This window comes from Notolabrus celidotus, chromosome 1 (assembly GCF_009762535.1).
Source record: "Notolabrus celidotus isolate fNotCel1 chromosome 1, fNotCel1.pri, whole genome shotgun sequence".
In the NCBI taxonomy this organism is placed as follows: Eukaryota; Metazoa; Chordata; class Actinopteri; order Labriformes; family Labridae; genus Notolabrus; species Notolabrus celidotus.
The window spans coordinates 4,586,411-4,607,361 of NC_048272.1; the positions used below are offsets into that span (position 1 = coordinate 4,586,411).

The window sequence follows — 20,951 nt, forward strand, 5'->3', positions numbered from 1 at the left end:
GAGAGAGAGAGAGAGAGAGAGAGAGAGAGAGAGAGAGAGAGAGAGAGAGAGAGAGAGAGAGAGAGAATATACTTTCAGTACATTTTCTCTAAATTCACATTTTCAAGAGAATAAAGAAGTGACGCTTCTAACAAAAATGTTATCTTCAAATAGCATACTCAAAAAACCATGAACAGTCTCAAGCAGTAGAGGCTCAACATTCTCAAAATAAAAAGCACTCAAGCTAAATGTGTGCAGCTGACAGAGTGGAATCAAAACAAGCTAATGGACTCCTCTAACAGCTACTTCCTGTCTACAGAGAAGAAGAGTCTTTGCTCATGACAAACAACGTGAGTCTGTATCAGTGTGTGACAGATGATACTTTACTCTTTTCCATCCAACAACTTCAGGAGCACCTAAATACACCGTTAAGGGCATTTAAAAGAAACTTCACAAACCAGATATGCAGAATTAAGAGGAAACATTCAACTCTTAATATGTGTCTAATTTATCAAACTACAGACAACTAGACAGCATCAGCAAAAAAATTACATCCAGACAAATTAGAACAAGTTAAAGGGATGTTAAATTACCCCAACACAGCAAGAATATTAACATTCAACACAAAATGCTTAGGAATTAAATTAGAGATGAACATTGACATTAAATATATCAAGAAAACTATCATACACAATATTGCTAAGACACATTTAGATCAGTAATGTTTCTTCTTTTACCCCTTCTTTTATAACACTCAAGATAAGCTTGTCTAAAATGAGACTGATCCACCATCTTTTAAATTCTCCACATCAGAGGATGGTGTATCTTGAACTAAAAGTCACATGACATGTTTGCGCCAAAAACACAGATTCTGTCTTGTCTTAGCTGCTCTTTTTTTTTTTATCCTCCTCATCTGAGCTTCATATGCCGTAGAGCTGAGAGGTGTTTTCTCGGACAGTAGCGAGGACAGTGGACATGTCTTCCTTCTTCAGACGGCTCAGCTCCCGCAGCGTGTGGATGCCCATTCCAGGATGAGAGAACTGGCAGACATCTTTACAGACCTGTTTGGAGCACAAACAAAGGAGCATGTGTGAGACGTCTATAAGCACCCATGCATGTTAAGGTGCAACAGTGCAGTAAATGTTTTACACCAGGACCCCTTAAGAGCACCTCAAATGTAACAAATGCAAGGGTGTCATGTCATGTATGGACAGTTACTGTCCTTTCTTTTTCCAATGTGATTTTTTTCTTGACAGCATTTAGACATTAAAACTAGAACCCACGTTTCAGGTGGGTTAGCTGAATCTTGAGGCACAAACATTCAAGGCCTACCATGCATGCTCAACAGGAATGGAACTGAAGAAATAATGTGTCTGAACTCTCTAAACAATGAAGACATAAATGTCAAAAATAACAATATCAGAACAAGGCCATACCTGCTTCAACACAGGATCTTGCACTGTTTCAAGCTTTATTATATTACTCTTCAACAAACAACCATTATGGATCAGCCCAGCAGTTATTTACTTTATTGATCAATATAACATTTGATTCCTATATCAAAGAAAAATGGGCAACTTCACTCTTTCATTAAAAAAAGAGCTTAAAAAATCTGCCATTTTTTGTCATGCAGTAGTTTTATTGATTTATTGTGTCAGCTCCTCTTCCTTGGATTCAAGCTGCTTTAGATTACAAAAGTTCTTTGGAACAATGAGAATCTGTCCAAACTAGAGTTTAAAATTATCATCAAATCCTCTGAGAGGTGATTAACATCCTTTAATCATTTCAGAAAAAAATCCCTCTTAGAGTCAATCATAATGGTTGCTTTAGTTGAAAATGAGGCAGACAGTTTGTCTTACTCAAAGTGAATGGGTGTTGAACTTTAACAAAATCCCCACTATTGATTGAGCTTAAAGTCAGAAGAGCAGCTTTACGTGAGCTGACATCAGCTTCACAGTTCCGCTGAACTAAGAGACGAACGGTAAATAAAATAAATATCTTATCAGGGTTCAATATAGATTATGAAATTATTCACAGTATCAAATGAAATTCAGAGCCACTGATCCATCATGACATGAAAGCCATGTTTTGGTTTCCCTGGGCCTCAATTTACACCTACCCCTCTGGGCAGGAAATATGGGGCGTCTGTCTCCAACACAATTCGGTTCAGAGGGATCTGGCGGACTGCAGCACGGGCCGCAGTGGCACTGGGGTAGGTGATCAGTGCTGTGAAGCCCACATACAGGTTAGGGAACTCTGTCAGAAAGGGCTCGATCACTGGATAACTGTTAGTGAAACAGTGTCTGGACACCGGATCAGAAGAAAGAACAATCTGTGATTAAATGAAACTCTTTACAGTGATAGAAATCCCAACATTAATTCCTGTGAATTACTAATGGCAGAAACATTTTTTAAATCCAGCAACAGTTGCAACTCTGCAACCTTTTAAGTCAGCTACAATATTGGGTGACAATGACTGAATGTAAGTATATTAAATGGCAACAGCAGATAAAATGCCAACCATACTAAGCATCAAAAATTGAGAACTCAATGAATATCTTATGTGTCACTAAATGGAACCACTTGACCAGTAAGTGACTATTCCATGTTGCCAAAGATGGCAAGAAACAAGTCTTTCATTCAAAAAGAAAATAACAAGTTGATGGCTTTCCTTTGTTCATGTACCTGTGGATTTTATAATCCCTTGGGACACACTTCTTCATGATCTCCAGCAGGTCATCGTCTGCGTCCCTACAGTGGATCACCAGAGGCTTCTGCATGGTTACAGCCAAGCGCAGCTGACGCTCAAACACCTACACAGCCGGGGAGACACATAAAATATGAAAACACAACATTCACTGATATTGAAGTTATTTTAAATTCTGAATATTACAGTAACGCTGTACCTTCTTCTGCTTGGAGGAATCTGTTGAGTTTTTGTGGGAGTAGTCCAGACCCATCTCACCAAACGCCACTGCTTTTGGATGCCTCATAGCCATCATTATGTTATGTTCATGGACACTTGAGTAATTTTTGGCAAAGTGGGGGTGGCACCCAAATGCCCCCCATACCATATCTTCTGAAAGCAGACCTTCCCACAGGCCCTGCTTCATCATGATCTCTGGGTTGCAAAAATCTGTAATACAGCCCCTAAACTCCTGAGGGAAGCTGCTTCGATACTTCCTTTGAAAGCTGCTGAATGTCCCAGCGAAGCCAAGTTTGCCATACAGCATGTCTATATGACAGTGTGTGTCAATAAAACCAACTGGATCCCAGAGGTATGGAAAACTGGTCCACATGGGTTCAGCCCCCAAGGATAGTCTCTTTGTAGGACTGCAGCCATGGGTACGAGAGGAAGAGGGGCAACGCATGTAGGAGCCATAATCTGACTGCCTGCGTTTGTTTGAAGGGACTGAGTAAGAGTTGTCAAGTGATCTTCTACTTGAGTACAGTGGCAGAGCAAAGGAGTCTGGTGAGGATCCCGTAATGTCGCAGGAACAGGAATTCTCAGTTTCAACTCTAGGTGCACTTGAATGTCCAGTGTTTGGCAGTTTTGGTGACTTGTCTGAGACAAAGCCTGTCCTTTGAAAAAGTGAGGAAGTTGTCCTCATGTGCTCAGCAGGCGCCTGGTTGGTCCAAGTGGCTTCATCATTTGATGGAAAGGCTGGAGAGGAAGTTGAGGCTCCACGATAATTCACTGATCGTCCTTGCTGTTGTCGGCTTTCAGAATCATTTTCCTGATGAGGTGTGAGACAAGACATAACAGAATCTGGGATATACTTCAGACTTGGGAGGGATGAGTCACAGTCTTTTACTTCCTGGTCGTTTGCTGTAGCAAATAACTCTTCTTGAGAGGCTGTGTCTTCAAACATAGAACCTGAAGCACCAAATGAATCTTCCTTGTTCAGCAAAACACTCTGAAAGCATGAATGAAAAAAAGAAACATCTCCTTTTAACTTTTTATCCCCAATGACTTTATGAGTACACCATGGTCACAATGTCTTAACCAGTCTGTACAATTATTACAACATCTTGTGGTTTCCCACGATAAAAATAAGTAAGAAAATATAATAGGTTATATCTATAGATTCCCAGCTACAAGATGACTTACCCTTCCATCTGTTTCATACTCTGAGTTGTCAGTTTGGGCTCTTGCGTCCTCAGACCCATACAGGACAGACCACTGATTGTCCTGCAGAGTGCAGTTGTCCTCATATCTACTCTCAAGTCTGACTGGGGAACAGTTCATGGTCATGACCATTCTGTTGAATGATTCTGGACTTGTCTCTTCAGTTGTCAGTGGTGAAGCTTCAAATGTCAAAGACTGGCTCTTGGTGTCAGTCTTCGGGATACCAGAAGTGCTGGGTCTCTCTCTTGTACTGTCAATGGCTGCAAGCAATGCGTTCCTGTAGATAGCCTTTGAACCCTCCTCAGGTGTCCTGTCTTTCTTTTTGGGGATGAAAGGATGAGATTGCTGTGTAGATACTTGAGGGCTTTCCAGGGATTCCAGCTGCTCAGGTGTGTTGTCCACAGGTGTTTCCTGAAAGTTATGTAAACAATAATAAATAAATCAGAAACTGCTTAGCAGGAATTTAACATGATAAGACTGCACATCTGAGACTCCAGTCTTGATTAAAAAACACTGTAGATGTAACAATAAACAACAGGTTGAGATACCGATGAGGTTAGGAAGCTTTCAAATTTTCTCTTGGAAAGCTTCCTCAGCTTAACTTTGCCTTCAGAAGACCCGCTCTCATCCAGCACCCCTACTTTTCTCTTGGGAGTGTCCAAACAAAGAGTTCCCAGTCCACCAAGTCCTGGAGAATCACTTAGGGGCAAAGATTTTGAATCTTCATTTGGCAACATATTCCAGCGAGTGGGTGTGACTGAGGTAGCCCCTCTCCCTCGAAGGTGTGTGGGGGTGGTTGCCTTTTGTAGCCACTTCATTGTCACCTTCTTTTTCCTGCTGCTCATATCTGAAAGAAAAAAGTAAGTCAGAACAGATAGGCATACAAACCAAGTACACTTTGCTGGAAACAAGGCTCTTCTAGCAGGTAGTGGTCCAGTTTTGATACCAAGGGTCACAAATAATGGCTACACCTATATCTCTCCCCCATCTGTGTAGTGCAATTAAGATTTTCTTTCTTTTATATAAAAACAAACAAATCCTAGCACAGAACCTACTTCTCTGACTATCTGTTTAAACCTCCTACTGTTTATCACTTTATCCCATTTTTCTGGCACTTATTCTTATTATTTTCGATTTTCCATCATGTTCATCTTTGGAGCACCTTTTAATCAAGTGAGGGACAGTGCTGATAAGATCATGTTATCAATGGTTGTACATAAATACATGTGTTTTTTAATTTCATAATATTGGCAGAGGTGGGAAAAGTAGGTCTGTTATATGTCATATTATTACTTTGTTTAGGAATATAATGAAACCAGTTGCATTTTATGATGTTTTATAAAATTTAGTTTAAATCTAAGTCTACAATCTTATAAATGTAACCCCACAGCAAACCTTAGGGACAGGTGGTATAGTGGGAATAACGGATTACTGGAAGAGTATCTGCCAAACTGATGAAAGAATAAGTCTGTAGCAGTCGTGTTGATGGGGCTGTGGGTGACCTTTGTCCAGTGCAAAGTGCTGAAGGAAGACATGAATTATCTGTATTTCAACACACTGGCATCACCTCTTGTATAGCACTTTATAATTGCGGTAAAAGCAGAGGTAAATCATTTGGAACACATTGAGAAAAGTTCAGTTTAATTATTTCTGACAAAGCTGGTTGGCTTAGTTATAGAGGGAGGTGTGTCATCATTATTCAGTCATCAGGGCCCAGTTTTTGAAAAACTTGAATCCAGATCAGAATGATCTGGATATGATTAAATCTCAAAATTTCAAAAGCAGAGATCGGATCCTGATCCTACAAAAGTGGGATACGATTTGGTAATCCAATCCTGCTCAGAATCCAGATCAAATGTTGATCTGGGGTTTTTCCAAAACTCTTAGGTGGAGATTAGGATAGGTTTGAAGCTAAAAATCAGGATTATTCTGATCCCACTGGAAAGGTGGATTCAGGGTGGAATCAAGGTGGATGTAGAGACATGTAGGACACATGACACATATTAAGTCATTCTTGTATCCGATGCTTACAGAGTAAAGCAACACAGACCAAACCAAAACAATATCCATTCTAAAATTAAATATTAAACATAAAATATGTTCTTATGGTATCTGGATTAGAGTGAGCCTATCTGAAAAGCCATTGAAAAACCAGGACACAATCCACAAGATCACTTCTATCTGCGATAGCAAAACAGGGACTGCAAAATCTGGATCACTTCGATCCAGATTAACGTTTTTGAAAAACTGGGTCCTGGTGTTAGACCAAAGTAAAACTACGGTGGGAGGAAAATATGTTATGGGTCGGGGGTTGTGCATCTTGTAAAGTAGTCTAACTTTGTCTCGACGGGATTGTACAGCCCATGGTGAGATGTTCTAGATAATTGAGACGTTAGCTAGCACCTTCGTCCAGATAAACGCGAACCGCTAACCCAGTGTTAGCTAGCAAAAACATTACCTGTTAATCAGAACGAAACCTAAAACATAGATAAATCATCAAGCGACAGATTCACACCTGCTATGGTTTGCAAATAAAAAAATAATAACTGGAATTCTACTATACTGTTGCTATGTATAGCTGGCTGGCTGTTTTTCAGTGTATTTAATATTTATGAGCCGTTAAGTTACCTGCTCAGGTTGTACGAGGCTGTGTAGAAAGTCAGGTCCGCCTGTGGTCAGATTGTAAGGATCCACTCGACAGGTTCAACGATTTGTCCACTAAAACGAAAAAACTTGTTCGGTCAGAAGATAATAAAGAGAACCACTTTGTTTTTTTCCGGTTAATACTTTATTGATTCAAGTGTTGAAATTAACCGTTAGATAAGGGTTACAACCTGGATATCGCGAGATCGAACCTCCCGGCGAGATTTGGGTAATGAGCGGTATCTAGTGATTCTCAAACGGGGTACGTGGGAGTACTGCAAGGTATGGAAGGTCAGTTAGAAAAAAAAATTAAAACTTTTTTTTGTTTTCAAGGAAAAGTAAAAAAAAATAAAAAATAAAAAAATAGTTAAGTCATTATTATGAGATACTGAGTCATAATTATGAGATACTTAGAAGAAGAAGGTACTTCATTAATCCCCAGGGGGAAATAAAAAAATTTTCACTCTTGTTATTTTTCAGTCATGCTACACGCACAGTTTTTTCTGGTATATTCATACAATGCACACACATGCAGTGGACATGCACTTAAGGAGAGATGTCAGAGTGAGGATGCTGCCATCAACCAGCACATCACAAGCAGTTGGGGTTCAGTGTCTTGCTCAAGGGCACCTTGGCAGTGCCCAGGCAAGTGAACCAGCACCTCTCCAGCCACCAGTCCACTTGCCAAACTTCGTCCATACTGGGACTTGAACCGGCGACACTTCGGTTCCCAAGTCAAGTCCCTATGGGCTGAGCTACTGCCGACCCCTTAGTCCTTATTATGAGATACTAAGTAATTCTGCTAGGAATCTAGGAGTCCTATTTGATCAAGATTTATCCTTCAACTCCCAAATTCAGCAAATCTCAAGGTCAGCCTATTTTCACTTACGCAATATTTCTAAAATTAGACACATCCTATCTCAGAGCAACGCAGAAAAACTAGTCCATGCATTTTTTTTTACCTCCAGGTTAGATTACTGTAACTCCCTCTTATCAGGCTGCCCCAATAAGTCTCTAAAGAGTCTCCAGCTAGTTCAAAACGCCGCAGCTCGAGTACTGACTAGAATTAGGAAGAGAGAGCACATCTCTCCAGTGTTAGCTTCTCTACACAGGGTCCCCATAAAATCTAGAATAGATTAGATAGATAGATAGATAAGGTCCGCAAAGCTTTGTCTCAGCCCCTTCACACTGTAGCTTCTGCGCAACAGACATGGAAGCCCATTTAGACCTATCTCAGAATTATGACTTAGTATCTCATTATCATGACTTAGGATCTCTTTTTTTTTTTTTTTTTTTTTTTTTACTTTTCAAAATATATATATACATATATTTTAAACTGGCGGAAACGGGCTTCCATAGTAAAGGGTATGTGACAAATGTAAAAAAAAAGAAAAAAAAATCCATCACAACAAATTAAAAAAAAAAATTTGATTTAAAAACAACTTTATCAACTAAGTCTACAATCTTATAAATGTAACCCCACAGCAAACCTGAGGGACAGGTGGTATAGTGGGAATAATGGATTACTGGAAGAGTATCTGCCAAACTGATGGAAGAATAGTCTGAAGCAGTCATGTTGATGGTGACCTTCGTCCAGTGACAAGGTGCTGAAGGAAGACATGAACTATCTGTATTTCAACACACTGGCATTACCTCTTTTATAGCATTTAATTTGTATTTCAATGCAACATCAAATAGGGCACTAACTATTTCCAAATTGAGCATATTCATTCATAAAATATATTATTTGCAAAACCGCTTAGACCAGATGGCCTCCCCTCCCCAGGGTGGGGTTGGTTGTAAATGGGAAGACATAAGGAGAGGGAAAAGAAATGCACTAAAAAAAAGGAAATGTGTTTTAACTCTTGTAATTGTGATACATCTTGATGCTTCTTGTTTGACAGAAATAAATCAGTGTGCTCCGATCTAGCTGCCTCAATCTTAAATTATTTCTGAAAAATATTGCACTACAAACGCATAGAATTAGTGTCATCTTTCATTTCGATGTTATTATGACACTGTAAAACCACATGCATACATTATTCAAGTTATTTTCCCATATCATTTCCTGAAATTTTTTCTCAGCCATACAAGGGGGTACTTGGCTGAAATTGTTTTTGAAAGGGGTTACACAAGCCAAAAAAGTTTGAGAAGCCCTGGTCTTTGCTATGGTATCAGTACATTAAATGTAATCACTACATACCTGAGGTCAAGCTGTTAGTAGATTAAAGGACATTTTCTTCTTAATTAGATGAGAGGATCGTAGCATTCAACAACAGGACCCCATTGAAAACAAGATAACCTACATCTCAATGGGTCTATCCTATCCTAATAAATAATTAAATAAATACAATTTCAACATAGCTGAGATGTTCATAGAGTTTTTATTCAACATATTTTAAACATCATCCCAAAAACATTCTTGCAGCCAGGACATTTTACATGCCCAACTATTTAAAAAAATATTTCCACTCAAGGTGAAACCATCCTAAAGAAAAGTAAATAGTGTCTTGATAGCTTTTTAAATATGGACACACTTTAGTATTGTGATGGTAAATAAGACACAAAATACACATTATCTCTCCCAAGTGAGAATATATAAATGGAAGAATATTTTGACAAATAGAGTCAGAGGGGCTGAAAATATTAATCTGTAAAGCTTCTTCTTAGACTTTTGGTAATCCAAGGGATGTTTTGTAGGCACCAAAGCTGTTTCCTTTACCTGTAAGACAGAAATTAAGATTCATCAGTATTAACAGAATGCAGAGTTAACTGTTATCTCAAACCCAAAACATATTGTTGTCACTCTTTGTCTATTTCTATTACTTTTAACATCCATACACCTTTGCTGGTTATTATAAACAAAGGTATGTAACCTCTGTTTGCCAAAGGCCTGTTGGTTGGTCAAATCAGCCCTGCAAGAGATGTACCGGTGGATCTCACACCTCCTTTCCATGCATGAGTGTGAATATCACACTAATCTAGTACTTGCATAGGTGACACTCAGAGCTTGAATTAGTACATACACATTGAAGGCTTCTTTTCAATGAACCAGTAGCAGAAGTCCCTCCTGGCTCGGTCATTGTACACATTCCTGTACTGAGGTGAGTTTCTGGGTGCGTTTGAATGCATTCCTACATAAAAGCATGCAATAATCAAACAACAGAAAGGCAAAACAATCAAATGTAAAATCCTGTTTGTGAGACTCCTAGCAGAACCTCACAGAACCCATACCAGGGACATGAACTGTTGCCTCATCCTGGATAAGAGGAGGTAACAGGCTTCTGGTGGTGACGTGGTGTTGAGCTCCTTGTGCATACACTAAAGGGCAAGCAATAAATGAAAACTCAGAGACACAGTTTCAATTGAACAAAGAGCTCTCCCTGCCAGCTCCTAATTCAATATAATCTGAGAAATTCAGTCACTTTAACAAACCTCTTTCCTTCAACAATGCAGCTGGAACTGACGCAAGACCAACTGGAACCTAAGCGAGTATAATTGTGCATAGTATTACAGAAATAAAAAATACTGTCGTTTTTAAGTTATTGTGTCTTGTTTTATTTTCTTTCATCTCACCATTATTTTCATTTTGCTCCAGTGGTCTGTGTGCAGATGTTGGAACATGACTGGGTGACTCCTTTGCCAATGTGTCATGCTGGTGATGAGAAAGCGATGACTCATGATGCTACAGAGTTATTAGACTGGATCTCAGATGTCAAGTAATAACTGTAAATGAATGTGAGACAAAGGCAAAGCTCTTTGCAGTGAAAGAGTACTTACCATCCTTGCCTGAAACGACTTGAGTCCCATGTTTTTTTCATATCCCCTGCCTGCATGTTCCTGATGTTCCTGCACCCTGCTCACCTTCGTTCACACAGAAACAAAGATGGGTTGTGTTACTTTGTCGCTTAGCAACACCTTTAGTAAAAGACACCCTGCTGCAGTACACAGGAGCTGCTTATAATTTCAGACTTTGAGACATCAGCTGGGCTGGAAATCTTTGTGTTTGTCTCAAATAAGTAGAAATTATCTTAAGAGAGTAGTTTTTACTAAAGTTTGATATTTTTCTTAGTTAGTTGCGACAATGCTTATAAATTTGAAATGCTTCTATATTATTTGGTAACAAAATGTATTAATTTCAACCAACAAGAAATATTTAATTCACTTATTTATTTATTAAACATATAACATCAGTAGTAATATACAAATTTAAATCAGGTGATGGAAAGCAAAGCTGAGAAATAATTTCAAGGTATACAAAAAAAAAGCACATTAGTCATAGTGCTTCAAGAGATCAATCTTAGAACAGCAAGACACAGTTATTGATTTATTCAACATTTACAAGAATAGCCAACTGGGAAAACATCCCCCATGTTTACTTCATATTTCTGAAGTGATCCTTAACAGGCTATTGATTTCGGAGCAGTTTGCTACAATCGTAGACATGATTATCTCTAATATTTTTGCCTAAGATAACTGTAAGCATATGTATTTCATTTTTCAGTACTTAATATATAACATAAGTATTAACATATATTCCACTCCTTAGAGTTCTGTTTTGTGCAATCTATCAAATATGATTCTTTTCAGGCAGTTCCTTTAGGACAGAACACAATCAGATGTTGGAGGTCACAGGCTGTTAAAGCAGCTTGAGCATGCGCCCCATGTACTGAGGCCACAGTTTTCTTTGCAGCGGTTGCTGGTTCAACTTCTGGCTATGACCCCTGCTGCATGTTATCCTCCACTCTCTGCCCCCCATGTTTCCTGTGTCTCTTCAGTGGTCTCATCTTATAAAGGAAAAATGTGCAAGAAAATGTTGTAAAAAAAAAAAAGGAAAACAGCAACAGGCTAATGTCACAGTGTCTGTAGTGGCCTTTCAAGATGAAACACTGAAATTCTTAAAAAAAAATGAAAAGAAATCCGGACAATAGAAACATTATACAAAAATGGAAAAGTGTATTTCATTCTTTCTGCTGAGGACAACAATTGCCAAAGTCAATGAATGAATGCAACATGGTCATTGACCAAATTTTCCAGCAAATATTAGATCTTCTATCTTGAAGAGTCTCACTCACTTGATAGTGATGCTAAGATTTAAACCTCATTTTATATTCTGACTTCTTTGCTTTCTAATGCTATAAAATCCAATATTTCTGACCATAACTGTCTGCTGTAGCCATCTAGTTTACATTCACTCCTCCTGGCCTTGGATCCTCTCCTCCAGATGTTGCTCGACTCGTTGATTCATGCGTGTCAGATCTTTGGACATACTGGGATGATCTTCCAGCTCCTCGTGGAGACATCGTGCTATTTCCAAGCTCCTGTAGTCTTCTGGTCGTACCAGGCGTCGAATTACCTGGAGAGCACGATCCTTCAGGCTGTAAACTGTATAAACAAAACACACAAATGTTGGACCATTTTTGTGAAAAAGAGCCTCCTTTTAAGATAAAATGAAGATTTGTATGTTTGTCTATTGATGCAACTAAATGTTGCTAAGTGTTAAACATGTTCAATGGATACATTAATAATCATAATGCATTCTCTGAATAAAATCACCTCTCAATCAACATTCATGTGTTTTTGTGCATGTAAGGCTTTAGAATATAAAAAGAAATCCCAACAAGGTTAATAGAAAATGAATTCACAGCTAGATCTTTAGTTTACTCCTTGTGATACTTGTTTGTTTATTGGTTAAAGGTTTTTGGAAATTACTAAAGTAATTCTGGGGTACATCAAGCACTGCAAGCTACATAGCATTCCTTTTAGTAAGACAAAACACTTGATTAAGTCAACCTTAAAACCCTGACAAACACGCTTGCTACATATGCCTAGGGGCAAGTGCAAAACAAAAAGTACATTATTTTTTTAACACATGTATTGAGACAAAGTTTATAGTTAAAATGACATATTATGACATTGTAAATCAGGGCCGGCCCATGGCATAGGCAGACTAGGCAAATGCTAGGGGCGCTGTCCTTCCAAAGGGGGCGGCACTCACACCCTAAATGAGTGAGGAAGAAAATTTGAAGCCAACAGGAAGAATAATATTTGTTGGAGCCATGAAGGGATTCAAGTGTTTATATTATCTTATTTTTTAGGTTTAGGGTAGGATACTGTTTGTATACTTTTTGTGGTGTTATTTTTGTTGTTTGTTTACAATATGGTTTATTGTGGGTTCAGTTAATTAGGTTATTTACGGGTCATGTGTTAGGGGCGGGGATATTGAGTTCATTTAGGCCACCTGTGTTTTTTTGTTTTGAAGGTAGAGAGGGGGTGAGCTGGGTCTCCGTACTTGTTGTTGACCGCTATTTACGCTTAATTTACGCTATTCAAGCTATTTATCACTTATTTTCACTACTTTCTGTTTGTGCACTTTATCAGAATCAGAATCAGCTTTATTGGCCAGGTATGCTTGAACACACAAGGAATTTGACTTTGGTAAACTGTGCTCTCTTGGTACAAGACATAAGAATAAGACATACAAATAATAATAAAAAAATAATAACAATAACATCAGCTATAAATACAAAAGAACAATAAATAGGCATGACTAATATGTACAGGCTAAAATAATATGATAAAAGTGCAGTGGTGAGTAGCAGAGGTAGTTTTTACATTTAAAAAAAAGTAGTTAAATAATACAAAAAATTGAAATATGGAATTCTGCTTGGAGAATTGTTGCATTGTTTATTTACATGTATATTTACAGAGAGTATTTATCTGACAGGTATGACACTGTTATGGTTTAGTGTTCATCAGAGTGACAGCCTGGGGGAAGAAACTGTTCTTATGGCGGGTTGTTTTGGCGTACAGTAGTCCTTATAGTCCGTTGCAGTCTGTGTTTGCCTAGTTTGGTTGCAGATCCAAACCAGACAGTGATGGAGGTATGATGAGTTGATTATCCTTTTCCGTTAATAAAAGGTTAAACTTACTTTTTTGTGCAATATTGATTTTTTGCTTTAGCGCGTCTGACAATAACTAGGCCCAGCGTCAGCCTCTCAGCGGCTTTTGGCTCTTTATAGTCGCTACAATATTTTCCATCTAATATAATTTGGGGTTAAATTGCGGAGTGATGCCAGTATACATTTAAAATCGTGTGATTCACTTTTGGTTTTTTTTTTAAATTGGTTTGCAGAGCATTTTTTGAAGGTTATAAGTGTTCATGATTTACTGTCTTTGTTTTGTTTTGTTTATTTACACTTTGGTGGCTGTTAGCTTAATTAGATAGAAAATGTAGGCTAGGCTTAAATATAATATATTTTTTTTAAATCCTGCTAAATGTCAGTGTTATTACCCTTTTATTTACGTTATTTTATAAGTATTTTTTATTTTAAAATAAAGGAAAGCTGTAAAACATAATGATGTATGTCAGTTGTCTTCAAGTGTATATATATATATATATGTGATGTGATTGTTGGTGGAGTTGGTTACAATACAAGGGGCACCATTTGAAATCATGCCTAGGGCACTAAGACAGTTAGGGCCAGCTCTGTTGTAAATCATAAGTGGGGTTTTGATGCATGTTACCGATGACGCAGAGGAATAGTGGCTAAACTTTTGAGGAACGCATTCAATCTTACCTGGCAAAGTGATGTTGGCAACTGCACCCTCTGCTGGTTTAGGAAGATACAGTTCTTTGCTGTTCACCCTCAGTGGCTCATCAGTCTCTGCATCCCTGAACATCCATGGATGACCTTCAAAAACACACGTAATACATTTGTTTTTAAAGTGTATGTGTTACAAAGCCTTATAGTGATAAACAAATAAGTTATGCGAGCGTTAAAGCCACCAAAGTCGAGGAATGTCCCCTTCTGGGAATATTATCGTGGCTCAGATCTGAAGAAAAGTTGAATAACGTGCTCTAAACACATTGTGCGCATCAGCCAATATTCCTCACCGATGAAGGTGTTCATTTCTCGTCCCGTGCCTGGCTGGAGATCATTGTACGCTTTAGGTTCCCCGCTAAAGTTTATCCACAGTGGACGAACAACACGAGGACTGCGGTTACAAAACACAGCCTTAATGGGGATACGACTTTTCAGGGAGCGCACCAAGGGGAGAGACTGCTCTGTTTCTTGAGGCATGCTGCGAAATAACCATAAAGTTGTGTCGCAGTGAGACTAATGAGCTAACTCTAGCTAGCAGCTAGCTGACAGGATGTCCATGTGAGTCGTTCACACATGACAATCCTGCCGTGAGCATATCACTTAATCTGTCGGATTAGTTGTTATGGATAAAAAAAAATGGCTAAAGCACTTTTTGAGAAGTACAGCAAAGGATTCCGTTCTCAAGCTCTCCTGGTCTGTTTACATTCGCTCTTCCGGTTGAAAGTCGTGTGACGTCAAACAGTTCTGCACTGTGATTGGTCGGCAGTCTCTGAATATGGTGAAAGCTTTCCGTGTGTCACAAGCAGGCTGTGGTCTCAAGCTGGTCTCAAGCCTACAGTCTATGGTCTCAAGTCACTCTTGAAATAATGATTCAACCACCAACCATAACTCAACTCAACTCAACTCAACTCAACTCAACTCAACTCAGAATCAGAATCAGCCTTATTGACCAGATATGCTTGAACACACAAGGAATTTGACTTTAGTAAGCTGTGCTCTCTTTGTACAAGGCATAATAAGGCATACAAATAAAAAAATATATATATGATAAAAATAAAAATGTAATAAAAATATAATAATAATAAAAATAACATCAGCTTTAAATACAAAGAACAATAAAAAGGCATGACAAAAATGTACAGACTAAAATAATATGATAATAGTGCAACTCAACTCAACTTTATTTATAAATCTCCTTTCATACATAATAACATGCAGCCCAAAGTGCTTCACAGAATAACAGAGGCAGAAAACAACGGCAATGGTAAAACTATAAAAGGCAGGATTATTAATAAAATATTTTAAAATAAAATAAAATCAAAACAGTAAAATTAATAAAATGAGTAGCCTAATAGTGGAAAGAAAAGTTTAAAGAAGGTAGAATTAACGATCGGGTGAATACAATAAATAAATAAATAAATAATTAATAAAATAAGATAAACATATGCTCAAGCAATGATTCAAATAATAATGGTTAAAATAATAAATAAATAAATAAATAATAATAATAATAATAATAATAATAATAATAATAATAATAATAATGCAGTCCAGGGCTAAAGATGAATTACTCAAAATTTAAAGCTAGATTAAAAATGTAGGTCTTAAATTTACTTTTAAAAACAAATAGTATCAGCTAAGAGAAAATAGATCGTGAGTATATAGTAGTTAAAATCATCCGCACCCTCACAATGTTGATACTTTTCCCTATTTAAGAAATGTTTTTTTTTTTCATATAGTAATGAGTTTGAATATTTTAAACACCATGGACTATGTAAAGATGTTTCTTGACAAAGCTGAAAAATGGGTGAAAATAAGGTATTTCCTGCAAAAGCACACAGAACACAAATATGTTTCACCTGTAATGATCAGCCAAACTCATTTGTTTGGTGTTGACAGCATGAATGCAAGCTCCACCCCGTTTCAATCTTAGATAAAAACCGGGGGGCGCAGAGAACCTGTCGTTCAAGACCAGGCTCCTCTCTCGAGGCTTGTCTAACCCGAGTTTAGTAACAACAATTTCTATTTACCTTTGGAACTATTTACAAAAACATTTTAGAGGATTATTGAAATAAATGCTTTAAATGTATTATTGATATAATATTTTTGACGTGTAGCCTTATTTTAGAGGTATTTTTAGGCGAACAAGATTTTTCTTTTTAGTACAAAGCGTGCTAGTCATCAGTTGACTTGGTCACAACCATAGACAAAGATAAAGTTATCAAAAAGAAAAACTTTCTATATACTTTTTTAAATTCCCCAACTGTCTTCTAGGCAAGCTGGTTGAGCTCGTGTAGCACCCAAATGCGTCCTGGGAACGACAGTGACTTAGTGGATGCGGAGGACGTGCCAAGAGATGAGCTCCTGGCCCGGGTGGAGATCGCGCTGCTTAGCGTGATTTTCGTTAGCGCCTCCATCCTCAACGCCGGCCTGCTGCTCCTCCTGTGGAGACAGCGCAAACAGATGACCAGGATGCGCGTCTTCGTCTTCCACCTGTGCCTGTCAGATCTGGTGGTCGCTTTCTTTCAAGTGTGCCCGCAGCTCATGTGGGACATCACGGACAGATTCGTTGGTCCGGACCTCGTGTGCCGCCTGGTGAAGTACCTGCAGGTCCTCGGAATGTTTTCATCGACTTACATGATTGTGGTGATGACAGTTGACAGGTATCAAGCTGTTTGCAACCCCATGGTGACATTTCAGAGGACGCGCACGAGACTGAACATCCCCGTGACCATCGCGTGGGGGATTTCTCTGCTGGGCAGCCTGCCTCAGATTTTTGTCTTTTCACGCGTCGAGGTTACACCTGGTGTGTTTGACTGCTGGGCTGAATTCATTCAGCCATGGGGGTTGCAGACTTATATAACCTGGACCACGCTGGTCATTTTTATTTTACCAGTTTTAACAGTTATGATTTGTCAAGTGCGGATCTGTCGTGCTATCCACATCAACCTGTACCAAAAGATTCAACAGCAGGGCAGCGTGAGTCTCCCACTGCCCCCCAGAGCCAGCGGGGTGGCCGGCATGTCCAAAGCTAGGGTGAAGACGCTGAAGATGACAGTGGTTATCGTGCTGGCTTACATTGTCTGCTGGGCTCCTTTCTTTACTGTCCAGCTCTGGTCCGCCTGGGACACACATGCGCCCAAAGAAAGTAAGTCATTAATTATTTCAGACTGCGATCGAGTCTATTGTTATGAAGATTAGTTGTTTACTGAGAATTCTATGCATATATAGATTCTACCTTAATAATAAGCAATAATACAATTTCAGATCTACCCGTGGAGTGCGTAATTACGCACACATCCCAGTATCAACAGGAGGAAAATGACTCATATTTGCAAACACATGACGTTTTAAATGTCTTTTTTTTTTTATTCCAGCTGCGACTTTCACCATACTGATGCTGCTGGCCAGTTTGAACAGCTGTGCAAACCCTTGCATTTACCTGCTATTCAGTGGGCAGCTACCCCAGAGGCTACTCACACTCCTGTGCCAGCGGCAAGCCAGGGATTCAATTCACGAGGAAGCAACGCTGGTCAGCACGCTGTACATGAGCTTCAGAAACGTCTCAGAGCCTAAGTAAAGGCAGAACATTTTAATGTGGAAAAGAAAGTTGACTGTAGAGACAAACTGACAAGTTTGTGCATCAGGTAAAGTTACTGCTGAGCTTTCTCTGCTTTTAAACGACAGTTCTTCTGCACATATAGAAGATATTATGCGAACGGTATTTCTGTGTCTTTTACATATGACAACGAGTCATGTGGAAACTTTCACCAAAAGAAAACACGTGGTCGTGAATGAGAACTGCTTTCCAAGTGTTTAAAGATGACAGATGATCACTTGATGTTGTTGTTGGATTGTGATACCTGCGCTCTTTGTGAAAGAAAATTAACAGAACATGTGTTTGTTTAATTCATTCACAGGGTTTTCAGTTGAGGTAAGAGACTGTACTGAATAAGATGTTCTGTGTCTGTAACTTATTTTCTAAAAAGAAAGCTGTAACTCATGTAAACTAAAACTGTGACATAGAAGAAAATACACACAAAACCTGTCTGCAGAGGTGGATGACATAAAAAGGGCAGCAGTCAGCAGAAAGCTGTTCAAACATGAATGCATTGTGAAATACACTTTGAATTCTATGAATGTCGTCTGTTAAGTCATATACTGAGTGACTGAATTTTGATGTTCAGGCTAATATGTAAAAAACAAGTGTGGAATAAAGTCATATGAGCACTGATGCTTTGTGCTTTTCATATGTATTGTGTACCTTTAAAGGTTATTTAGTTAAAAGTTGTCATGCATTAAACTCCTGAGATTATATTCACGCTAAAAGAGCTGTAGGTTTAGGTTGTATTTACACTTATTCTCATTTTAAAGTTCCTGTGTTTAGTTTTTAGCTGTTTATGAAACAGACAGAAATTAAGGCTAATTCATGTGAAAGCAAATGAGACCATCAGCACAAAGATTGTCTGTTTCTATATACCTATTTTTGATGCCTGAAACAGCAGCTGCAGGGTACGGTGTCAGACTAGGTGATTAACAACAGTATGCAAAAATAGCTTTTTGTTTCTTTACAACAGCAAAGATTCACGATCAGGATCAGCAAAGAGATAAGGTGTCCCACCTGTCCACAGAGGGTGCCAAAATCCAGCTTTAACGTTGTTAACCAATGCATTTTTCCATTAGTGTGGCCAACAGAGAACTCAGGATGAAGGGTCTCCACACTAAGAGAACAACATACCAATGACTGGCATGGCCTGACAAGTGCACAGCAACAATAATTCATGTGGGTTACACATGCATTCAAGGAATATGGGTTATTTACTTTCAGCTACTCTCAGGTAAGTTAAAGGACTTCAATCAAGATATCATGTGTCTGTCTAAGGTTGAATCTAAAAACAATTCATTTGTATGCATGTCCATGCAGTGGACAGTTTATTTTAGATGCTCATTAATAGCAGATGGACACTGAGAGGCCAGAATGTGAAATGAAACAAAAGCCATTCTCAAATGTGACTTTGTGATAGGCCGACATAGATGAGAGATACTAGTCATATTAGGGAAGAAATATAAAAATCTTATCTGAGTTAGCTACTTTTTGACCTCAGTAGTAATCAAATTCATAGCTAACTGTGCACCACTTAAATTGGACCATGATCTATTCATGTATTAATATCAATAAATAGTCTCTAATAACTTAGTCATTGATCAAGATCAAAGATGTATTTGAGACTTAAATACTACATATTATACATGACATTTTCTTTGGTAATCTACAAACTGGAGAGAAAAGAAAAAGTGAATTGAATCAGATCATTAGATAGATTATTAGATTCATGAATGTGATGACATTTTTTTATTATGTTCAAATAAAGCAGGAAGCAGACTTTCAGCGGAAAGCTTGTGGAGATTTGAGGTGAGAAATGTTTGGTGTCATGCTTAGCCAGTTCATAGAATAGCTGATGAAACATCTTCACAGCTAATGCTCCTGTCTATATACTTATGGACAGTGGAGAGATTAATGATCTACTTGAATGCAAGGTCAACATCCCTGTTTAGTGTTGTGATCAGAATAATTATTATTTTTAACTTGAAAATGGTCATAGGCCATTCTCATTTCATTCATGTCTGATCATAAGAGAAAACCCTCCACCTTTGCATCTTGGATTTCTTGAAGAAGACAAGTCTTCCTTTGTGAGTTCACTAACGGTGCTACATAAGACCAAGTAATTGTATCAGCCCAGCCTCAGGTATTAATCCCAACAAACACACTGGCTGTAATTTCAGGTAATGAAACATAATGGAGAGCGTGTGCATGCATCACTTAAACGCTTCTGACTTCACATCATCTTCATCAGTTGAGGGAGGTTTCTCTGAATCATACGTTTTGTGATTCTGAGTAGCTCAAGAGCCTTTGATTTTACTTTTATTGAATGTTAAGTTTGGTGGTTGATTTGGGAAAATGTAAATAAGAAAAGGTCCTAAACTCAAGGTCCATGTATTTAATTTTCTGGAGCTTTTGCCATGTCTTGCACTATTTAAAACCACAAAGGAAGACGGCAGGGAAGGGAGAGCAGCAGCTAGTTGTGAGAAACAGACAAGGTTTGAAAAAGTCAAGGTTTTAGATCTTGTGGGAAAATGAATCACAGAAAACGTCCTTTTCACTGTATCTTAAAACGAGTATTCTGACATGATTTTAGAAGAGTGAATAATTTAAATGTTACATTAAGTATCAAAGTAACTGACTGACAAAAAATTAACATGTTTCAAAAGTCTTAGTAGCACATGACAACCAATTTTCTGTTTTTATATTATATTTGGGCTGCACGGTGGTGCAGTGGGTAGCGCTGTTGCCTCACAGCTAGAAGGTTCCTGGTTCGAATCCCTGGCCGGGCAGGTGCCTTTCTGTGTGGAGTTTGCATGTTCTCCCCGTGCATGCGTGGGTTTTCTCCAGGTACTCCGGCTTCCTCCCACAATCCAAAAACATGCTCAGGTTGATTGATCACTCTAAATTGCCCGAAGGTGTGAGTGTGTGCATGAATGGTTGTCTGTCTCTCTGTGTTAGCCCTGTGATAGGTTGGCGACCTGTCAAGGGT

The 20,951-nt window shown here is 38.5% G+C and overlaps 3 protein-coding genes across 14 annotated transcripts; 1 reads left to right on the forward strand and 2 right to left on the reverse strand.

Moving 5' to 3' along the window:
• Positions 1-450: 450 nt before the first annotated feature.
• tatdn2 (TatD DNase domain containing 2) lies at positions 451-7,042 on the reverse strand. 6 transcript variants are annotated; one of them, XM_034682203.1, is made up of 8 exons: positions 6,943-7,042; positions 6,737-6,826; positions 4,657-4,955; positions 4,091-4,519; positions 2,886-3,896; positions 2,665-2,792; positions 2,099-2,282; positions 451-1,040 (listed from the first exon to the last, which is right to left on the reverse strand). In XM_034682203.1, the coding sequence occupies exons 3-8, from the start codon at positions 4,951-4,953 to the stop codon at positions 900-902; spliced, it is 2,190 nt and encodes a 729-aa protein (XP_034538094.1). In that variant the 5' UTR covers positions 4,954-4,955; positions 6,737-6,826; positions 6,943-7,042; the 3' UTR covers positions 451-899. The 6 variants fall into 6 exon arrangements, with proteins under 6 accessions (XP_034538094.1, XP_034538130.1, XP_034538104.1 ...); XM_034682239.1 differs by having other exon boundaries at positions 2,099-2,205; positions 4,750-4,955; positions 6,737-6,962; XM_034682213.1 differs by lacking the exon at positions 6,943-7,042 and having other exon boundaries at positions 4,750-4,955; positions 6,737-6,930.
• Positions 7,043-9,116: 2,074 nt separating this feature from the next.
• On the reverse strand, positions 9,117-15,119 carry vhl (von Hippel-Lindau tumor suppressor). Of its 5 annotated transcripts, none has more exons than XR_004629509.1 (9): positions 14,649-15,119; positions 14,332-14,445; positions 11,941-12,136; positions 10,532-10,615; positions 10,328-10,406; positions 10,187-10,235; positions 9,986-10,072; positions 9,778-9,885; positions 9,117-9,473 (listed from the first exon to the last, which is right to left on the reverse strand). XR_004629509.1 is itself a non-coding variant. In XM_034675818.1 (4 exons), exons 1-3 carry the CDS (start codon positions 14,833-14,835, stop codon positions 11,943-11,945), a joined length of 495 nt encoding a protein of 164 aa, XP_034531709.1. In that variant the 5' UTR covers positions 14,836-15,119; the 3' UTR covers positions 11,066-11,538; positions 11,941-11,942. The 5 variants fall into 5 exon arrangements, 2 of the variants coding, with proteins under 2 accessions (XP_034531709.1, XP_034530953.1); XR_004629411.1 differs by having other exon boundaries at positions 11,910-12,136; positions 14,649-15,118; XR_004629577.1 differs by lacking the exons at positions 9,778-9,885; positions 9,986-10,072; positions 10,187-10,235 and having other exon boundaries at positions 11,910-12,136; positions 14,649-15,118.
• A 1,220-nt stretch (positions 15,120-16,339) lies between these two features.
• Positions 16,340-18,592, forward strand: LOC117827902 (vasopressin V2 receptor-like). 3 transcript variants are annotated; one of them, XM_034704877.1, is made up of 3 exons: positions 16,340-16,362; positions 16,633-17,506; positions 17,736-18,592. In XM_034704877.1, exons 2-3 carry the CDS (start codon positions 16,663-16,665, stop codon positions 17,936-17,938), a joined length of 1,047 nt encoding a protein of 348 aa, XP_034560768.1. In that variant the 5' UTR covers positions 16,340-16,362; positions 16,633-16,662; the 3' UTR covers positions 17,939-18,592. The 3 variants fall into 3 exon arrangements, 2 of the variants coding, with proteins under 2 accessions (XP_034560768.1, XP_034560686.1); XR_004634314.1 differs by lacking the exon at positions 16,340-16,362 and having other exon boundaries at positions 16,378-17,506; positions 17,736-18,005; positions 18,279-18,592; XM_034704795.1 differs by lacking the exon at positions 16,340-16,362 and having other exon boundaries at positions 16,378-17,506.
• Positions 18,593-20,951: the final 2,359 nt, after the last annotated feature.